Here is a 21,766-nt window from a genome sequence, read left to right as displayed (position 1 = left end):
CTACCACAAGGAACAAGCTGACCTGTTGGTGATTATATATACAGATGAAGAAGTTGTACAATGAATGACATGTGGCGATGATGAAGTTGAAAGTTGGCATTTGTTTGTGCTCACAATATATATATATATATATATGAAAACAGGTGCATTCACGAGTATAAAACAATAAAACAAACACACAAGTAGAAATAGGCCTCTCTTGCGTTAGCGCCACAAGAATATAGTAGTACTGAGATTTGGAATAGTGTAATCGCCAAAGCGGTAAATGGGAAATCGTTTGAAGAGTGGGTTTTGGATTTATTTTTCCATACGCTCAAAGAATGTTCGTTTTTGTGGTAAGAAAAAAAATCAGAAATTCATCTGTTCGTTTTTTAATTTTTTTGCTAAGGTATACTAAGAGCCAGCTATTTGCACGTGTCGCTTCAGCTTGGCGCAGTCTGCCTTGGACCATGCAATGCATAATATTTGCGTGTGGTCAAAGGCACGACTTAGGCCCTTTAGAGCGGGCCCGAGTCCTGCCCGGGCTCGTGGCTTCAAGACCGAGGCCGGGCCGGGCCTTTGGCTTCATGCCGAGCCCGGCCTGAGCCCACGGCTTCAAGCCCGGATCCGGGCTTTTCGGGTCGACCCGGGCCCATGTAGTGTTCTAACTGGAGCAAATATTCGCATGAGGATGAGTCATGTGTGTGCTTCAACTAGAATCGGGTGAGAACTCGGCACATCCTAATGGTATATGAAGGTATTTACCTAGCGAGACCCGTAGCAAACGTCGATCTTCCAGAAGCGATGGAATTTAAGGCGGATGGAAGCATTAACCTGCCAGTAGTCAGGATAAACAAAAGACGCTTAGGTCTGGTATTGGTCGTAAAAAAGCAACAAATAAATTTATGGAACAGGGTCCGTTACAGGCATAGCTAACCAACTCTACAAGACATAGAAAGCTTTAGGAAAAAATAAAAGATTAAGGAGACATGACAAAATGCTAGACTGATAAATATCTATAACTCGTTGATTAGCTCAAGCAGGCTAGGTGACTTTTTCTTGCCACCTCGTTCGGACACGAACGTAAATAAATTATCATCAGTATCATCACCGTCATGGGCAGCGCAGGCAAAAAGGTCACAGGTCTGCGAGGCAACGCTGCACAGTCACAGCGTAAGCTGGAGCAGCCGCTCCATTTTTTGGGCAGCACGCACTTTAGGGTCTTCGCGGAGAAGTCTCTTCGCGTCGTTTTCACGAGAACAATCTGATCTGTCCGCCCGGCGTAGATGGCGTGCAGCGGCTTGCACTGATCTCGGCACAGCGGTCTGCCGAGCCCGACGTTGCCTGGTTGCAGCCGCGTGCGTATCTTTGTGATTCGTTTCTTCAGCAGCGGTTCGTACCTAGTGAGGAGGCGCCATAACGTGTACCGAAGAGTAAACACAAGTATCCACACTACGAGCGCGCATGTCACATTCCTTGACCCGTAGCATGGTACGTTGCTGTTGATGATGATGATGATGATGATGATGATGATGATGATGATCTACAGGCATACCCTTGGAAATAGGGTGGGGACAAATAATAGCCTACAGTCGGGTACAACTTCATAAAAAAAGGGAGGCCTCGCCCAGATGACCCAAGCGCGACAGCCGATTGCCTCCGCGACTGAAGTAATCCCGTTCATGAAATCGTGCTTCTGAAACGCGCAATTCTCGGTATAAATAAAGACTTTTGTATTTTGACGACTGGTTCAGTAGAGCTCTCATTTGTTACAGCACGTGCCGGATCACGACAGAAAAATAACCCCGTGCCTTCCACAACGCTGCCCGTCGTCTCCTCTTTAGCTTCGTTGCAAGTGACACAAGTAGAAAGAGCAGCGCTGCATGGGTTTTGCGCTTGTTTACATATACACGGCATATTTACTACTCCTTTTTCGAGCTTAAAATGGATCAGTTGCTATTGGACAAGTACTCATATAAAACAATGCATTTATCGCAACCATTACAAACCTGGGGCGTGAATACTCGAGGCAGGAAAGGTACAAATTTCTTCATTCATCGTTTTAAATAAATACTCTTGGTCTTAAATAGCATAAAATTTATGTTTTTGGGCTTTGTGTCTTCACAATTTTTTTCCTTCTTACTTGTTCTTTGGCAAGCCTGCAATCTCGCCAGTTCACGTAAGGCATTCAGTGCGAATTTTCCGACATGGAGCCCAGCGAGGTGACATCGGAAGGCGATCCTTTGTTGCCGAGCGAGCCTTGTGTCGCCTCGATGTCCACACCACCAAGGAGCCTCGACAAGAAGAACAAGAGTGGCCACATGCTGAACAGTGATTCACGCAACGTGATCCTCCCCTGCAACACGTAGTGGCGTAACGGGGAGCCTGACCACAGCGTGGAGGCCACGACCAAGTTTGTCGCCGAGATGCTCGGTGTCAGCGAAAGCATAGTGTTCAAGGTGAGGAGGGAGGTCAAAGCGTCGCACATTTCGGGTGACAAACTGTCGATGCCCTCGCGAAAGCGCCCACGATATGCGGAGAAAAGAAGACGCAGCACGAAGTATGACAGCTTCACGTTGTGCGCGCTGAGGTCATGTGTGCACGATTTCTTTCGCCGCAACGAGATACCGGCGGTCAAGAAGATCACTGACGAGTTCTCGAAGCGTATGGATCTCCCATCACTGAAGCGGTGTGCGTCGCCTGCTTGTCGGAGATCGGATTCGAGCACGAGAAGAGGAGCCGCAACTCACTTCTTATCGGTCTTGATGACATCGCTGAATGGCGGGATCGCTACCTTCGTGACGTGGGACGCTACCGGGCGGAAGGCCGAAAGATTTTCTTCCTGGACGAGACATGGGGGACGGCGGGACACATTCGGTCGATCGTGTGGACGAACGACCGAGTGCGGACGCCTATACGTTCGGACGAAGCGCGGACGCCTTCGAGCAAATGTGGACGGGTCTGGAACAACCTCCGGAAAAAGTCAGCGCCTGATTGTGATGCACATCGGCAGCGAGGATGGCTTCGTCGACGGCTGCTTAGATATATTCTGAGGCCAAAAACACAGGCGACTACCACGAAGAAATGGAGGGCAATCGCTTCGAGGGACGGTTTAATGACGTTCTGCAGAAGTTGCCTGCTGGTAGCGTCGTTCTTTTGGGCAATGCGCCTTACCATTCCCGGCGAGAAGAGAAATCGTTGATGACAGCTTGTAAGAAGAAAAAAATACAGGAGTGGCAAAAAAGCAAAACATCACCTACAGCGAAAGAATGGTGAAAAAGCAGCTGCTTGAGTTGGTAGCACCTGTAAAGCCACGCTTTCTGAGCTACATCGTAGACAATGCAGCTGGAAGGGCTGGTTGCATTGTACTCAGGCTTCCACCGTACCACAGTGAATTTAATCCTGCCGAGCTCGTGTGGGTAAACGTGAAAAATGGCATCGCGGCGGACAACAGAGACTTTAAGCTGTCCATGGTCAAAGACGTCTTGAGGGAAAAAAAATCAAGCACGTAACGGCGGAAGACTGGAGCAAGAGAATCCAGCACGCGATGGACCTGGAGGCAAAGTTCAGGCTTGACACGTCTGTGAGTGACCACGTCGAATCCATCATCATCCAACTGGGTGAAAATGACACTGAAGAAAGCGACTCCGACTGCGAGCTGTCTGGCATTAAGAGACTTGATGAAGCATAACAGCTTCTTATTAACGAAAGAACGGCCCTTATTAGGGGTACAAAAATTTTGCCGGTGGGTTCGCAGCAGCCAAGCACTCTCCCGTGACCTCTCAAATAAATAAGCAGTTCATTTGGTGACATATTCCTTTTAATGGAAGCTCAATTCTGAAAAAGCGACGCCTTACAGAGATCGGGCTCAATATAAGCATTGGCATGTAAACGTGCTTAAATGCTGTAAAATCTGAATGCAAATACAATAATTAACCCGGAATAACTATGTGGGGCCCAAATTGCTCATTCGGGCAGCCACTGTTCAGCTTCGCACCAAAAAGCAGTAGTCAACGTGAAATTGACAGCCACTCTTAGCGCCTGCACGCCAAAGCACATTCATGTGGTTGCATTGTTTATTTTGGTTATCTGGCTCAGGCAAATAATGTGAATAAGACAAGAGTTATAAAACGTCATTGGCTTAGTGAGGCGGAAAGTGCTCACTAGGGCAGCCATTCTCGAGTTGACGGGCCCTATGGTGAAGTAGCAGCAGCCGAGGCGAAATTGACCGCCAATCTTGGCAGCCTGCGTGCCGAAAGGACAACAATAGCGGTCGTGTTGGAGCCATTGTAAATCTTTACATGCCCCTAAAGGCCAATACATGCAAGCAATAACAGAAACACACCGCCGGATGGGTTTACTCTACCGCACAGTCATTGTTCATTTCATCAAGCCACTTGAACAAGTAAGAGCAATGGAGAGCAACATGCCCGTTAGGCGGCCTGCTTCCAGATAGTTGTGCTGCCCCTACTTTTCTTTCCAGCCTGTTGAGATGAATAATGCCAATGTCAGAAAGCCCAAAATACTCTATTGGGCAGCCACCATCGAACATGACGGGCCCTGTGATGAAATAACAGTAGTTGGGACACGCTTGAAAGGCACCTTTAGCAGTCTGCATTTCGAAGCGCAGTCATGCGTAGCCATTGTAGGTGAAACAGCAGTAGTCAATGTGAAATTGACCGCCAGTTTTAGCAGCTTGCACGCAAAAGCACATTCATGTGGCCGCATTCTTTACTTTGGTTATCTTACTCAGGCAAGTAATGCGGATAAGAGAACAATTATCAAACATCATTAGCTTAGCGAGGCCCAAAATACTCATTCGGGTAGATATTAATAGCAGTAGTCGAGGGTACGCTTGAAAGGCACCATTAGTAGCCTGCACGTCAAAGCGCAGTCATGTCGCAGTCATTGTTGGTGAAATGGCAGTGATCAACGCGAAAATGACAGCCACTGTTGGCAGCTTGCATGCAAAAACACATTCATGTGGTGGTATTGTTTATTTGGTTATCTGGCCCAGGCAAGTAATGCGAATAAGAGGGCAATTATCAAACATATTAGTTTAGGGAGGCTAAGAAAACTCATTTGGGTAGCTATTAATAGCAGTAGTCTAGGGCACGCTTGAAAGGCACCGATTTCCGTCTGCCCATCAAATCGCACTCATGCCGCAGTCATTGTTATATTTGTTTATCTGACGGGGCAAGTAACACGAATGTAAGCACAATTATTCTTCCTGAATAGCTCTGCTAGCATTGTTTGTACTAAAAAATGCTGAGTAAAGTTGAATGTGTTTTATTGAGGCAATTATTTAATTCATAAGCAGCCATCGGCATAGCGACGGTCAGGTTCAGACAATAGAGAGTTTTCGCTCAGCGGGTTTACGTGTTGCTTCGCTCGCGGTCTCCACCGTTGCGCCAGCGGAGCGGCTCGCGAAAAAAGAATTTTAGCCCGGCGGATCACTCACCCGCTCGAGCGGAGAGAGCGGGGCGCTCTGCTTCCCCACCTAGTGGTCCGAATAGAAGTTACTGAGAAATGAATTTGAATTACGCTTGCTTTTATAATGCAAGAAATGTTGAATAAAGATATATTACCTGTTCTCAGTACATTGTTTGTTAATAATATACTGAGTGCTAATGTACGGGTCAGCGCCGCAGTCGCCGTCGTCGACTCAGAACTGCCGGCGTTCATGTTCGCGGCTACCATCTTGCATTTCCCATACACGCCCGCGCGCGCATACGCACGCTCGCGCGCTGCGATACCCTCCGCTGGGGAGTGCTTTCCAGCGGGCGTAAACGCTGCTCCGTAAAACCGCTGGCCGCCTCAGCGTTGTGCGCAAGCGCAGTCGTGTCTCCGCTCGCCCGCTCCGCTCCGCTGGCCGTAAACCCGCTGGGCTCAAACTCTCTAATGAGATTGGTGAAGTAATAAATGGTGAAAGTTGCAAAAGCTCTCAGTGCATTGCTTTGCTGGGCTCCATTCACTGAAAAATGTCTTCGTAGCGATGAAAGCGTCAGGCAGGAAATGGCATCCCACTGCACAATTTTATTCGTGTTGAAAATTTTTACCAGTATAAGTGATGGGCAGTGAAACCATCTGTTTACTAAGACTGAAAGCGTGAAAAATGCAACAGCATAGCAAGGTGCTGTTTCACAATATGCACCCTTTCATGTGCACTTCTGGCGAGCTGCCACATGGGCTGATGCATAAACATGAACAGAGGTAAGAGGCCAAGATACTGTGCAACCCACATGACGCTTTTAAGAAAATGTATTTTTAAATCTTTCTGTTTTCATAGGCGATGAAAATTTGTTTTGAGCAAGTTGGTTAATCACATCGTGGCAACAACACAAGAATCAAGCACAGAAAACACAGCGAGTAGGCAGATTGAGAAGGCGAGGTAGACCAGTGAGAAAGGATTTAATGAGATGTAGGAGACCAGCCCTGCAGTTTAAAGGAGTTAGTGTTTTGAACGAGATGGGTTAATGAAAAAGTTAAAAATACTTTGCTGAAAGAAAACTACCACAAACGAATGCTAATATAAAATAAAAGGACAGAAATAAGAGTAAGCGCAAACACGCATGGAAGCAGGCACCTCAACTATTCACACACAAACGCGAAAACTAAGGAAACCTGAAATATAGAGAAATGTGGGAAATAAAAGGTTAGACAAACGCAAGAAAACATACGCACATTTACAAACAGACGCGGGTAGAGGTATTAGGAGCGGGTTCACAAACTGCTATGCCTACCTTTCTCTTAACACTGTCTTGGGAATTTTTATTCGCAATATATCGCTAGAATCGAAAATCAGCGCGCAGCTGTGTTATGGGAAACCATATCGAGCGCTGGTAACCCAACTAATGCGTGACTGTGCCACAGCACGCATTCTACAGCTTGCGCGCGCTGTGAGCACTGGTGGACAGCAATCACTCGACGGTGCTACACAACGATCGAACACCGCCGCTAGACGCTCGGCCATCTCACTGCTGACAACGATCGTTCATGCTAAGTTGACGGCGACATATCTTTGCGTTGGAGGCCTCCTTGCAAATTATTTCAGTTGAGACACTCGTTGGCTCGTTTCATGCGCGCACGCTTCTCTCGTTTCTCCTGAGAATGGGTTTGCTCTGTCACTTCCCCCCGTCCGACGAAAAACGCAGCGACGCAGTGCACGAACCCACCCGTCGCTGACAGTAGGCACCAGACTTTGGCGAAGTTGCCTCGTCGTAACTTCATCTGGGAGCGAAATCCATAAGAAGAACATGGAACAAACACGCAAGATGCGTGTTTGCAGCGGTCGCCGCGGGATCCTGTTTTCAGGCAAAGCGTAGCGCAGCGTCAGCGAAGCTCGCTGCAAGGTTTCTTCTCCGGATCACGGCTTAGAATAAACGCACGCGGCACAAATGCCGCATCGTAAGCTCGCACTAATACTTCCTGCATGACAGACCATCACAAACCGTTTGGGAATTCACTGTGACGAGGGGCTGACGCACACAGCTGACGCGACTTGGCGTAGTTCGAAGCGCGGGCGGCCATCTTCTCCGTCGCCGGAGTCACCGGCCGTGCGGCTCATGACGTCAGTCCAGAGTGCGTGCCCATTGGTGGATGCTCGTGTGCATCCGCCTCGGAAGAGTAAACGCCCGCTTTTCCTAAAGTTGTACCCGACTATAGCCTGCTTGAGTTAAGAAGGTCTAACTACATACATCACGCAACACCTGTGTGCAACTGCTATATATCAGTACACATACCTGGCGGAATATTAGGGAACTGCAATTCGAAGTTTGTACGTATCGACGCTACGCGGCGCGCATGTCACATCGCGTGTCAAATGGCACGATGCGATGCTAATTATGATGATCATGATTTAATAGCATTCCCCTTCGAAACGGAACGGTGACAGTCACCTAGCCTGCTTGAATTAATCGCTTATGCGAAAGGTGTTTTTCATTACAACAATACTCATATATTTCCATAATCTTCTTTTTCTTCCTCAAGACTTCTCTATCTACCTTGTACCGGTACCTATGCAATTGCTACATGTGGCGTGCCACCTGATGTGATAATATGCAACTGCAATTCAAAGCGTGCCCGTATAGACGCGGCGCTCATCTCACATCGAAAGGCAAGTGGCGCGATACGATGCTAGTGACGATGACGACAATGATTGACTGAGATTTCATCCGAAACGCGGCGGCGACTTAGTCCACTCACCAGCTTGATTTGACAAGTGGCACGATACGATGCTAATGATGCTGATGATTTATTTGCATCCCATTAGAAACGCGGCCGTGACATATTCACCTAGACAGCTTGATTTAATCGGGTAGACAATATATGTTTTCTAGCATTCTTGTATACATCTCGTTAAACTTCTTTTTCTTCCTCAAACCTTTTAACATCCTTGTGCCGCTACCTGTGCATGGACGGATAGATGGATGGATAGATCTTACGAGCGTACCCTTTGGAACGGGGCGGTGGGTTCCACCACCAAGCTCTTGCTTTTATACTGCCTAATGTCGTACCTAGGTTAAACAAGAAAAAGAAAAAAAAAAACACTATGAACTCCCACAACTAAATTTTCTGATCGCTTATTGCGAAATTGGCTTTTGTACACCTCCGTTTGTCGTCGTTTCCCTACATTTCTTCCACCAATCTTCCAATTGCCGCTTACTAATTTCTACTGCGGTTATGTTTACTTTTCCACTGCTCTCGCTGAACCCAAGGGCTTCAAGGTAGCCAGTGGTGACTAAATCGACCGCTGGGCAGACGTCTTCACATTCTAATAAAACATGCTCCGTAGTTTCCCTAGCTTTACCGCAGCAAGCACATGCTTCTTCTTCCTTCTTATATCCCGCTTTATAAGTGCCTGTTCTAAGGCATCCCGATCTCGCTTCGAAATGTAATGAGTTTCCCTTTGAGTTATCATAAATTCTTTGTTTCCTGATTCCGTTTTTTTCTCTTAAGAAGTTACTCATGGCAGGTTTCTTTTCCATTGCCGCCACACATGAGATTATTTCAGCCTCTCTGACTTTCCGGTTGACCTTCTTTGTTGCTGTGTTTCCCACCCTATACAGGCCGCATACTTGCTGGTAAGCTTCCTAGTTCCTTTCCTCCACTGTGAATCAATGTTTTTCCTGTACAGATACCTCAACACTCTCCCAGCCCATTCACTTTCTTCCATATTCCTCAGTCGTTCTTCATACTCAATTTTACTGCGAACTTCCCTCACTTCAAAACTAGCCCAGCCCACATCACCCTGCACAGCTTCATTTGTAGTCTTCCCGTGAGCGCCCAATGCGAGGCGTCCCACTGACCTTTGGGTCCCATCGGGTCCTGATTGTACCCCTGATTTAAAGCAAACCACCGCATTTCCAAAAGTAAGTCCTGGAACCATTACACCTTTCCACGTGCCTCGGAGCACCACGTGCCTATTGTATTCCCACAGCGCTCTGTGTTTCATTATGGCCGCATTTCTCTTCCCCTTCTCGGTTATTGTTTTTGCTGTGTTTCCATATATCTACTGTTTTCGTTTATCCATACACTGAGGTATTTATATTCTGTTACCCAAAGTATTTGCCCTTCCAGAATATCCCACAACATGTTGCGGTCCACGTTGTCATAGGCTCCTGTAATGTCTAAAACGGCCACATATAACGGTCGGCTTTCTACTTTTGATATTGAAATATCAAAAGTAGGAAGTAGTTTAATATTGTGCATCTGCTACATGGCCTGCCACCTGGTGTAATAATATGCAACTGGAATTCAAAATGTGCACGTACACACGCTACGCGGCGCGCGTGTCACAACGCAACTCCTGGCAAGCTAGGACGCGTTTACAGGGTAGCTTCCCCAGGTGTAGCACACTCTCAAGTTCAACAAATGGCCACAGAGGGCGAAAAAATCGACCGCGCGCCGCTGCTAACAAAGCCAGCGTAGTAGCATCACTTCGGGATGCTTACGTTAGTTCCAACATTTTCCAGTAAAGGCGTCGTAATAAGCGCAATTCTCTCTTACAAACTTTCTCTTACAATTACCGAAGCATTTTTGTTACATAAAGAACAGGGCAAAATTATCATTGCTAATTAGATATTGTGCTCTTTGTTAGTAAGTTTATTGTTTCTTCGCCATTATAAACGCAAATAGCGTTCAGCATCATCGATCTTTCACTTGACCTCTGGCCTGGATTTAAAATTTTTACCGGTATTTTCGAGTGCACGGCGGCACGGATTCATTCGTTCGTACATGGCTGCTTCTTTGTTTCTAAATCTAGTTTCTTGCGCTTCGATGTCTCGCGTTATTTAACTTGGGGTGAAGTTACGTGTTTGCAAGCAGACATGTAAGCCCAGAAGTTGGGTTTCGGGCGTGAGCCATTCGGAACACGTCTGCATCGAAACGGGAGCTGGATTTTGCTGCGGCTGGCAACGGCAATAATGGTGAGTCGTTTAACACCGCTGCTTGAATCGTTATATAACATCCGTCTCATTACCTTCCAGGCGGGCACAAGTTAACGAACTAGATCCTGCATTACATATAGGTAGTCAGGATCTCAGTTGCTGTTTCCTAAATAAACCTTTACTTGCGAGGCTGTCGTTATACGCACACAACCAGGAAAGAAAGAGCGATATCGGAACGCGCGTCTCATTTTTCATCTTATTGTAGCCGTTGTCGTAGGTGACTTAGTAGCCTTATCAATATACATATTAAACTTTTTTTTCGAGTCCGCCGGCAACTTCTTTCGTCCACAAAACCGAATAATCCTTTGGTAAAATGAAGTGAAAGTACAGAATTTAATTTATTAAACAGTTGCAAGCATGATAATTCACCCATATTTCGTACTTGTTGGTTCCAAATGTTCCTGCTGTTCAGTTTGGTTTACCGTAGGGCATTTATTTTTGCAGTAGTGAAGCGGTGCATCACGTTCGCGTAGAAAAATAATGCATCAGTTCTAATAGCTTCATGACTTTCATGCATTTGCTTGTGGAACCAGCAATGTGATCTCTTCTAGTGTATAAATGAACGCACAAATGTTCTCATTTGTGATCTTAATACTACTTAAGCTGTTGACATGCATTGTAGTTTGGCAGACATCAATTTTATGGACAATAAGAATATTTATTTAAGATGCTGCTTAAGCACCCTAGAACAGACAGTGTACATTTGCATGTGTTCTGTAGTCGCAAACCATTACAATAATATGTCACACCTTTTTGCATTTCATATTGCAAAATTTTGCTTCTTCAATTTCTGATTCAGTCAAAATTTCTGTTCCAGACATGCAGTAATGAGGACGGCACCAGTAAAAAGCAACACACTCCACGCACTAAACAGAAGCTGCTGCCTGCTACAACAAGGTCGTTGTGTGGACGTTGGCTACTACTACAAGGTAAACAACACATGGTTCAGAAATAAATATGTTTGATATATGCTGTATTGGCTTGCTGTTTGCAGCAGACATGAATGTTTGTTCATATTTATGGTTCAGTATAATTGGTTCGAACATAAAATAAAACACACATGAGCTTGGCTAATCTGTGCTGTATCTCATGTGTCGCCGTTCTGCCCCAACAGAGTCTATGCCAAGCACATCTTGGTCATCACAGGAGCTCCTACATGCACCAACAGGAAGGGGCTGGAGCCGAATTTGCAAGGCTTTTACACCACGAACAAAGAAGCGCTTGCAGAAGAATATGGATGAGATATCACGTACGTCTGCAGAGGACTGTGTTAAGACTTAAAAGAGCTTCAGCCACCATTCCACCAGCACGGACATTTGGCTGAGTCATCCAGGTAACTCAAAAAGGACTTTCTAGAAATTCTTCGTCTTCAGATGCACCTGCAACATCCGACCAAGCACGGACGACGCTTGCCAAAAGATCGAATTCCGTCAGTTTGCCCTTCATCGGCTTCCTAGCCATGTCAATTCCGTTTGTGCCAAGTGTTATTTTTCTTCTGTAAATGCAAGCTTTTTCATTGCCCATTTTTGTTAGAGATCATTCATCTTCATCCAAACATAAAGGTCAACCGATTCTTCGCTGATACTTAATACCAGTCACTGTCTAGTAGCCTAACATATCTGCAGCAATATCTTCTAGTGTATGTTGTCATGCACAATACCTCTCCTGGAATAGCTGATGCAGCATCGGCATGTGTCTTGCATTAACCTATGCACCATGTGTTATGCACCATTTTACTTTTCTTGATGTTTTTAGCCTTCAATGCCTGCAGAGCAGAGTGGTTTCTCTCTTGAATGCAAGCTTTCTCATTTTCCATATTCCTAGTCTCGTTGACGATTGCTCTTCTTCCTCGATAGCCTAGGTCTTTGCGCAAGCTACACTGAAGTGATTGATTGCAGAATGTGGTTTTGCTGCCCCACTTGGTTGTGGTAACTGTGTTTCGTTTCTCGGATGTGGGTGCCTGGTCAGTTGCATTGGTAAACACTCCCTCGAGGTAAGCATTTGCTCCTGCAGTCCGCAAAGCGACATAGACTCCCAGTATACACACACCGTAACTGGTGCTCCCCATTTGTTCTCGCCTGCTGCAGCCATGGGCAAATTGTGCTTGTGGCCTACCTAGGCCATGATTTACTCAAAACGGAGATCAGCATATCTGCTTACATGGTTCGAAGTGTATGAATTTGATAGCCGTATGGGTGGAAAGGCCCGCAAAAATGGCTGCCGAAGGTGATGCCCACAAAAGCGACTTGTCCACATTGAGACGAAGTGGGACACAATGTGTGAGCCACACATTAGCGGCCCTCGAAAGAAAATAAATGTGCAGGTTGGAAAGGAGTTAACGCTAAAATGCCGGGTAGTCCATGTCGCTGTGTTGGTTGCGGCAGCAGATGCCTGCGTCACCTGATTGCTTCGCAATGGAAGTTGCTCATCTTCAGCGGCAACTGTTGGTTGAAGTATGTGCGAGGCTCTGTCCAATCTGTTTGTACAGCTGGTTGTCGCACGTTACCAGACCACCACATGCGACAAAGGCAAGCATTATGCCTGTAAGACGGTTCGTAGCCAATGTATAATGTATTGTCTGAACCTCATGCGGTGACTGATTGCTATTTAATTTTGCTGTCATGTCACTTGGTTACGGTTGCAGTGTTATCTTTTACGTGGTCGGACGTGTGTGAAGTTGGGTGGAAAGCCCCGCAAAAGTGGATGATGAAGGTGATGCCCACGAAAGCGACTTGTCCATATTGAGACAATGTGCGACGAAGGCAGGCACTACGCCTGTAGGTAGGCGGCTGAATGTACCCTAAGAGACCCGTGTATGTGAATGCTCACTGTTGCCATATGGTTCGTAGCCATTGTATAATGTATTGTCTGAGCCTTATGTGGTGACTGATTGCTGTTTAATTTCGATGTTATCTCACTTGGTTATGGTTGCCGTGTTATGCTTCTCGAATGTGGCGGCCTGGTCAGTTGCATTGGGAAGCAGCCTCTCGAAGTAAGCATTCGCTCCTGCAGCCTGCACAGCGACATAAGACTCCCAATTTTCATGCCCCGTGATTCATGCTCCCCGTTCGCCCTTTCCTGCTGCAGCCGTGGGCAAATTGTGCCTCTGGCCTTTCTCGGCCGCGATTAGGCATGAACGGAGACCAGCATACGTGCTTACATGGTCGGACGTGTATGAAGTTGGGTGGAAAAGCCCGCAAAAGTGGCTGATGAAGGTGATGCCCACGAAAGCGACTTGTCCATATTGAGACAATGTGGGACACCAAGTGTGAGCCACACATTAGCGGCCTCCGAAAGAAACGTGCAGGTTGGAAAGGAGTGAACGGCTAAAATCCGGAGTGGTCTCATGTCGCTGTGTAGGCAGCGGCAGCAGATGCCTGCGTCACCCGATTGCTTCGCAATGCAATTTGGGCATTTTTAACGGCGACTGTCGCAGCAAACAGGCGGCACACTGTCCAATCTGTTTCCGCTGCTGGTTGTCGCTCGTTAACCTGACCACCAGGTGCGACGACGACGGTGAGCCGTTTACAAGCTCGCGTCAATGATTCAAGCGTATGTCGACATGCAAATTTTATTTCTGCTATTGCACGATAATGTACACTGCTTGTCTTCTGCCAATAAAGTCGCACGTTCTGTTCACTCACTTGTGGCTTGTTTGTATGGGCGTCAGTAGAGGCTCTTGGCAATTAGAACGCACCAGCTACGTGGCAGCGAAGGCATTGAGGCATGCCGCATAGCCGGCAGGACAAGCACGCCGCGTACCGGCGTACGCGATCGGCGTAAAGCGGCCATATTAAATTTTGTTCTAAAAAAAAAGTGTACTTCCGCTTCCGGATTGAGCAACGTCATCTGGCGTCCACCTAAGTAAGTTACATGCGGTGCCGCTGCTTATTTTCGAACCACTGCGAGAGGTACAGTTTCCCTTCTCTAAGTTGGTTCTTTATTCTATGGTTTCCCGCCGAATGCTCGCAAGCGCTGGCGTGGGTCAGTGGTAGAGCAGCCGACTACCGCGCAGCGGGTCCCGGTGTGATCCTGGCGGCAATTGGGTTTTTGTTTCCATATTTCCGGCGATAGGTGCCACGCACACCGGCTACCGGCGGAGGCGGACACCATCGTCAACAGAAATCGCTTTTGAAATTAGCTCATAACAACTTGCGCTGCAGAGGAGGCGCAACTCTGCTCCCTTTGGGAGCATATACGTGGATGTCACTACCTGAGACGTGCGCTCCCGTGTTCACTATCATGAAGTTTGGGATTGTGCTCAAGGTAAGATACCATCGCGTATAGAAAACGCTTTTCAGCAATGGGCTGTACGTGTGCCTCCACTCTGACTCACCCTGACAGTTAGGTATCCAGGACCTCGGTTCCCAGACGCCGGCCAGGTCGCAGGTGTAAAGAGACACGTTACCGGGCAGCGCGTACCCGTCTTCGCAGCTCGGCTCGCACACAACGCCGTGCAGCCAGTTCTCGCACTCGGTGCTGCCGTGCTCGATGTCGGCCGGCAAACTGCACTCCTTGCCTGCATGCGCCGTGCCGTGCAGCAGCCAACATGCAGCATACATGAACTGAAGGCGTGTCACTTACGGGTTACGCAGCTGAAGGAGCAATGCGCTTGCGTGCTGTCCTTGCGAGCGTTACTGTCACTAGTACAACATGATGGGCGAGCTTAAATTCCCGAAAATGCGCGTTGTGGGTTAAAAAAAACAAAGTTGCCGCATGCAAAAGCTAAGTTGTTCTGGTTTTAAGCCGTTACATCCTAATACGCAACTTGCACGGGCATAGGCATCTTGAAATGGGTTGACGTAACATCATCAAAGGAGCCTGCAACAAACGTCGTCGAAGACGCGCTTTTTTACCTTTAAGCTTATCACTCGTCCCTGTCACACAAGCAAGACAGGCAGATCGTTCACGGGGACAGCTTCCGTTAAGAAGGATGAGTGGGGCATAATGTTAATATATATTGGGGCGTGTTATCGGATTCGGCATAAAAGTTGGCAGCGAGGTCGAGTCGGACACTACGCCAAGATGTACTGTGGCGTAGTATCGGGTTTGGAATTGGATTGGTAACGACGTAGAGTAGGACATTACACAGAGATATATCGACGTGTGGTATTGGGTTTGGCACAAAGGTTGGCGGCGAGCTTGAGTAGGCCGTTTAACCAAGATATGCTCTGGCGTGCGACCGAATCTGCAGGGAAGGCTGCGATTTTGTGTGTGTGCTATAATGCGCCTGTAAAATTTTTCATGAATCACGGCATGGTATGAGATTGAAGACAGCGCTACATAAAAAAAAAAAAAAAAACTTATCGGTAAGTTTAAAAATCGTCCACCGCGTTTTCTGCCACAAGATTTTTTTATCTGCAGTTTAGAAAGTGTAAAAATGAAGTTTTGCAATGTGCTTCCTGAAAAAAAAAAAAAAAGGGGGCAGGAGAGCTAGCAAATAATTGAATACTCGGCAATTACACTTCCACACTTGGCAAGAAGCTTTCTACTTTTGACGGCTTTCACAGTCCGTCAGATCAGTCAGATCAGATCTCGCAACCATTTACAACCCTAGTTCATTATTAAAAAGAGAAAGAGAAGGTTGAAAAAGAAAAAAAAACTGCCCCGTGTTAATAAAGGTTGTGTGCACCGCGTACATTTTGCACGCGGTAATTCTACGCTTAAAAAGGCCTGGGGGTGCTTAACATGCAGAATATCTGCTTGTAAGGCAGCTAAATCGTATTTAGTTATGAGTTGGTTACGCTTAGTGGAAACATGCAAGGACTCAGCTGTACGCGGCGTATTCTTCGCCATGACATATGCGTTAAGCCATCCAGTAACTACTAGACGGAACTGTGGCGCTGCAAGCAGGGAAGTTGAGCCAGCATGGGTCCTTCTGGCTTTAACTGGCTTCGTGACTGTGCAATGGGATCATCTTTTGGAAAACATTATGAATAATTAAACGAACATTATTAAAGTTGCCCGATATGGCAGCAATCGAACACAGGACCTCTAGTACAGAAGCCGGATATTGGAACTATTACGCCACGGGTGTATTTACAAGCGCAACCACAACAATTAGCAGCGATTATGCATGGCTGCAGAGTCTTATTACCTTCTTCATTTCACAAGTATAAATTGCGTTGAAATTTAGTCCAATTTAGGCCTACATCAATCGTAATAAACAAAGCCATAATAAACGTATGAAGCATGAAGATCAAACAAATCCATGCTCTACACAGGGTGGCAGAACGATCGCCGCGCTAGAGCTCCCTCTAGTGGTTGTAGGGAAAGATGTGCGGCAAAGGACAGCTGCAGTTTCGGTTTATAAGATGAGCACGCAGAGGCGGCAATGTGTGTTAGCGCTATCCAAGGCCGAAGGTAATTCGCAACGGAGAGGTGACAGGCGTCTATCGTATACTTACGTGAAACGTTCACGTGGAAAGTGCAAACTGCCTCATTTCCAGCAATGTCCCTGGCCGTGTAATACACGTTGTGCACGCCGAAGTTAAATACGGATCCTGGTGACTGAAAAACACGAAACGCAGACACACCGCCGTCAACGACGAGGCTCGTCACCAACATGAATATACTAGCAGGCATGTCTTTTACTATGTGACCCAATGTGACCTTCGTCGCAAACAGCTAGCCCTAGGTCCGCGGTGGTGTCATGGCCATGTATCTGGCTCCCTGCCATCGCTTCTGGTGCATGCAGTCAAAAAAGCGTGGCCTTCGATATGTATGTCTGTCACCCGGAGAGCGCCGTTGCTGGGGTGTGGATCTAGAAACCACGAGTTTTCGGGCTTTTCCTGTCACTGCTTGCCTGTGGTTTCGCGGGCAAATGCGGGCGCGAATCGATCTTGCCTATTTCTTGCAGAAATAATTCAACAGTAACGACCTGCTTCTCGTCCCATCATTTGAGTTATCAGACCGAATGGCTCATGAGGTGGCATCGCTCAGGAAAGTGCCATTTCGTATTCATGGCACTGTGTCCGTCGCTGGTCAGATTATATAGTTGTTATTTTAGGGAACGCTCGCAATATATCTATGGGCTATAGTTAAGAACGGTATTTAATATAACTTGTTAATGCATACAAATTCCTGTCATATGAGTGCGTAATTTGATAGCAAATGATATGTACCTCATATAATTTCATTGAATATCGTTTCTACAATTTCACATAGAATCGTATGAAATTCATATAAATTTATATAAATTCTACAGCGAATGTCACTAAACGTTTCCGCGTGACAGCCTGCAAGTGACACTAACGGCGTAGTGCACTCGCTGGAAGTGGCACTAAATTCACCCGTCTGACAGGGCTGATAGTTCACCCGTTCAAATCCGCGGGTGGCCGCGGATTCCCCAGTTGTTCCGACCCGGCAGCCAGCGTTACTTGTTGTACCACCATCTGCACCGGCCCAGGCCATAGCCAAATACAGAGTAACGTTTCTTCACCGGAGCACACGCAAAAACGATCGATATATATAGGAAAGAAATCTTCCTGCCATCGCCGACATAGCACTATCGCCACCGTCTTTCTTTCTGCTGTTGTCACAAACGCGTTCGCTTCATAAACTAAAATGCCCACCTCAGCCAAACACTATACCATTTGGGAACGTTTCTTGCAGAACCCACAAAAGATGCTACATAGCCAGCTTACTCAAAAATGCATCGCATAGCGTCGATTCCCACAGTGCGTCGGATCCGCATATTCTTCTAAATGAGTTTTCGTTACAGCGGCCGTGTGAAGGTGACATATATGATCGCGTAGCCCTCGTAAGAGCTTGTTTCATACCAGCTTTATTGTTCGGCTATGTGAATATTGAGAATCACACGGCTTATACGCATTACGTGCCTAAAATCAATAATGGTCGAGGAAAAGAAGTTATTCACTTAGTAAAGCAAATAACCGCGCAAATTATTCCTCCTCTAGAGGCTATCAATTTGCATACTAGAGATAACCTCACTTGACCGTGATTTCTGTGTCCCTGAATTCAAAATTTTGCAGAACGATCGCATTTTGGAGCCGTCCAGATCGCGGGCCTTATCTGAAAAGCGATCTGCGATGAGTACAGTCTAGGAGCGCCGAGGACTGATATCTTTGTGTGCGCTGTGTTCTCGCAGCTTAGGTTGGTTAAGGCGATAGGCAGCACGAAGGTCAATTCGCTCACTGCTGCTACCGCTCTTCCTCACGCCATCGTTTTCACAGCGACTGTCCACAGCATCGAGTCAGATGTGTTCATGTTGACATGTCGGCTCGTGAGATCATGCTTGCTAATTTAGTTAGTATACCAATGTTTACAAGTTCATACGGCCGATGAATCTACTATACTTCAGTGAAGAAGATCCTTATTTTGTACAGCTGTCTAGTAATTTTCTATCGCAAACGTTGTTTTGCCTTTAGAGTGAGCGAGTAACTGTCTTCATTGAAGTGATAAATGATGTTAGTGCACAAATACGACGTCGGCTACTTATTGCCTTTTGAAGAGGTGGTACATACGGCATGCAGTTACATTATCACATTGAAGTCAAAATAACACCAGAATGAATGAAATCGAACTTGTTGCTGCTTTTTTTTGTTTGTGTATGGAATTTCCCAGCCTAGGTATATATATATATATATATATATGTATATATATATATATATATATATATATATGTATATATATATTCAATCATTTTTCATCATCAACACCATCAGCCTGGCTACGCCCACTGCAGGGCAAAGGCCTCTGCCATACTTCTCCAACTACCCCAGTCAAGTGCTAATTGTGGCCATATTGCCCCTGCACACTTCTTAATCTCATCCGTCCACCTAACTTTCTGCCGTCCCCTGCTACGCTTCCGTTCTCTTGGAATCCAGTTCGTAACCCTAAATGTCCATCAGTTATCTTCCCTCCTCATTCCATGCCCTGCACATGCCCATTTCTTTTTCTTGATTTTAACTAAGATGTCATTAACTCGCGTTTGTTCCCTCACCCAATCTGCTCTCTTCTTATCCCTTAACGTTACACCCAGCATTCTACTTTCCATAGCTCGTTGCGTCGCCGTCAATTTAGTAGAACCCTTTTCGTAAGCTTCCAGGTTTCTGTCCCGTACGTGAGTACTGGTAAGACACAGCTGTTATGCACTTTTCTCTTGAGGGATAATGGCAACCTGCTGTTCATGATCTGAGAATGCCTGCCAAACGCACCCCAGCCCATTCTTATTCTTCTGATTATTTCAGTCTCATGATCCGGATCTGCAGTCATTACCTGTCCAATGTAGATGTATACCCTTATCATTTCCAGTGCCTCGCTACCTATCGTAAACTGCTGTTCTCTTCCGAGAATATTAAACATTGCTTTAGTTTTCTGCAGAGTAATATTGAGACCCAACCTTCTGCTTTGCTTATCCAGGTCAGTGAGCATGCATTGCAATTGGTCCCCTGAGTTATTAAGCAAGGCAATATCATCAGCGAATCTCAAGTTACTAAGGTATTCTACATTGACTCTTATCCGCATATCTTCGGAATCCAGGTCTCTGAATACCTCCTGTAAACATGATGTGAATAACATTGGAGAGATCGTATATCCCTGTCTGACGCCTTTCTTTATTGGGATTTTGTTGCTTTCTTTATGGAGGACTACGGTGGCTGTGGAGCGGCTATAGATGCTGTCACCCGCAGCACCGACAAGCGGCTTGTTCCTCGTTCCCGCCCGACCTATTTTTGCCAGTCTCTTAGATTCCCACTGCCGTTCCTACTTAATAAATATGAAGAGAAAGACGCCAACTTTGCTACGTTTTGTGGGGTCTCTCGCACCCGTGCTCTTGGGACAAAGGAACGACCACACAGTAGTGCAAACAATCACAAGGGCATTTATTGCACCTTTCATAGATCAATGCCTGCTAGCCGAGTTGCTATCCACAAAACATGCCGATGGGCGCGCGACAAATCTAGAAGTCCGACTCACCGCGACCGGAAAACGAGCGAATATGTTCGCCCCATGCTGGATCCCAACGCCTGGTCGTTCGCGCGTACTGTCATGCCAACGGTGGCGCATTCCAAGGCGGTCACGCGAGACGGTCTCGCAGAAGCATGGGTCGCTGCACGCGCGGCACGGCACGTCCATGCTGCTTGCTGTCTCGAACCCCCAAGAGAGAGAGCGCCTTCCGCTCCCGCACCCAAGTAACCCCGCCGGTAACAGCGCAACAGTCGCGCCATCTCTCGCGCTGCGCTTCAACCACATCGACCGCCGCGGGCGTCAAGCAGGCCACGCGGCGAAGCGGGATTGCAGGAGATGGGGGAAAACAAGATATCTGGGGACGCGCGTGAGTCGCGCATCCCCACAGTTTACAAAAAAAGAAATGCGTGAATTTTTTCTTACTTTTGTCTAATGTCTTTTGAACATGATCAAGTATGTTTCATTACTCCTTGTAACACGTTTATTTTCGTCATTTTATGATGTGTGTTCACGTGAACATTGAATATTTCAACTATAATGTACGACTGTTCTGGAGTGTACTTATATATTGACTTTATTTGTTCTATTGTTCCGTTGTTGTATTTGCACAACCTCTTGTTAATTTTTTTTTTGAACTGCGCTTTTTACTTGATTACTGTAAACTTGTTTTTGAACGTATGAATCGTAATACCGCTGTCATGCACGTGGGCCTTATAGTATCTTTAAGTGGTGCTACTACCGCTTTTCGCCTAAGGGACCCCCAACTGTCGTTGGAAATAAAGATTTGATTCGAATTGAATTGATAGATATCCTTCAGTATTTTTACATACGGCTTGCCTACACCCTGATTCCGTAATTCCTCCATCACTGCTGAGGTTTCGACTACATCAAACGCTTTCTCGTAATCAATGAAAGTTATATATAAGGGTTGGTTACATTGCGCACATTTCTCTATCACCTGATTGATAGTGTGAATATTGTCTATTATTGAGTAGCCTTTACGAAATCCTGCCTGGTCCTTTCGTTGACAGAAGTCTAAGGTTTTCGTGATTCTATTTGCGATTACCTTAGGCAATACTTTGTAGGCAATGAACAGTAAGCTGATCGAGATATAACTTTTGAAGTCTTTGGCGTGCCATTTCTTATGGATTACGATTATGTTGTCGTTCTTCGAAGATTCCGGTACTCTCGATGTCATGAGACATTGTGTATACAGGGTGACCAGTTTTTCTAGAACAATCTGCCCACCATCCTTCAACAAATCTGCTGTTACCTGATCCTCCCCAGCTGTCTTCCCCGTTTGCACAGCTCCCAAGTCTTTCTTTACTTCTTCCGCCACTACTTGTGGGACGTCAAATTTCTCTAGACTACCCCCTCTTCCGTTATCGTCATGGGTGCCACTGGTACAG

General features: G+C 46.5%; 1 protein-coding gene across 11 annotated transcripts in view; it reads right to left on the bottom strand.

Moving 5' to 3' along the window:
* The window catches only part of LOC142578610 (uncharacterized), a 307,117-nt gene that overhangs the window by 28,040 nt on the left and 257,311 nt on the right, over nucleotides 1-21,766 (bottom strand). For 9 of the 11 annotated variants that reach the window (XM_075688023.1, XM_075688014.1, XM_075688018.1 and 6 more), the window contains 2 exons: nucleotides 16,835-16,937; nucleotides 14,764-14,946 (listed from right to left, as the gene is read on the bottom strand). The exons of 1 other annotated variant lie outside the window; for it this stretch is intronic. In XM_075688023.1, coding sequence (XP_075544138.1) covers nucleotides 14,764-14,946; nucleotides 16,835-16,937 — 286 coding nt within the window. The remainder of the gene's footprint in view (nucleotides 1-14,763; nucleotides 14,947-16,834; nucleotides 16,938-21,766) is intronic. One more of the 11 variants, XM_075688019.1, reaches the window with a different exon arrangement.

Source organism: Dermacentor variabilis, chromosome 4, assembly GCF_050947875.1.
Source record: "Dermacentor variabilis isolate Ectoservices chromosome 4, ASM5094787v1, whole genome shotgun sequence".
Classification (NCBI taxonomy): Eukaryota; Metazoa; Arthropoda; class Arachnida; order Ixodida; family Ixodidae; genus Dermacentor; species Dermacentor variabilis.
The sequence above is the reverse complement of the archived record's forward strand: the minus strand, read 5'-3'. Positions and strand labels throughout refer to the sequence as shown.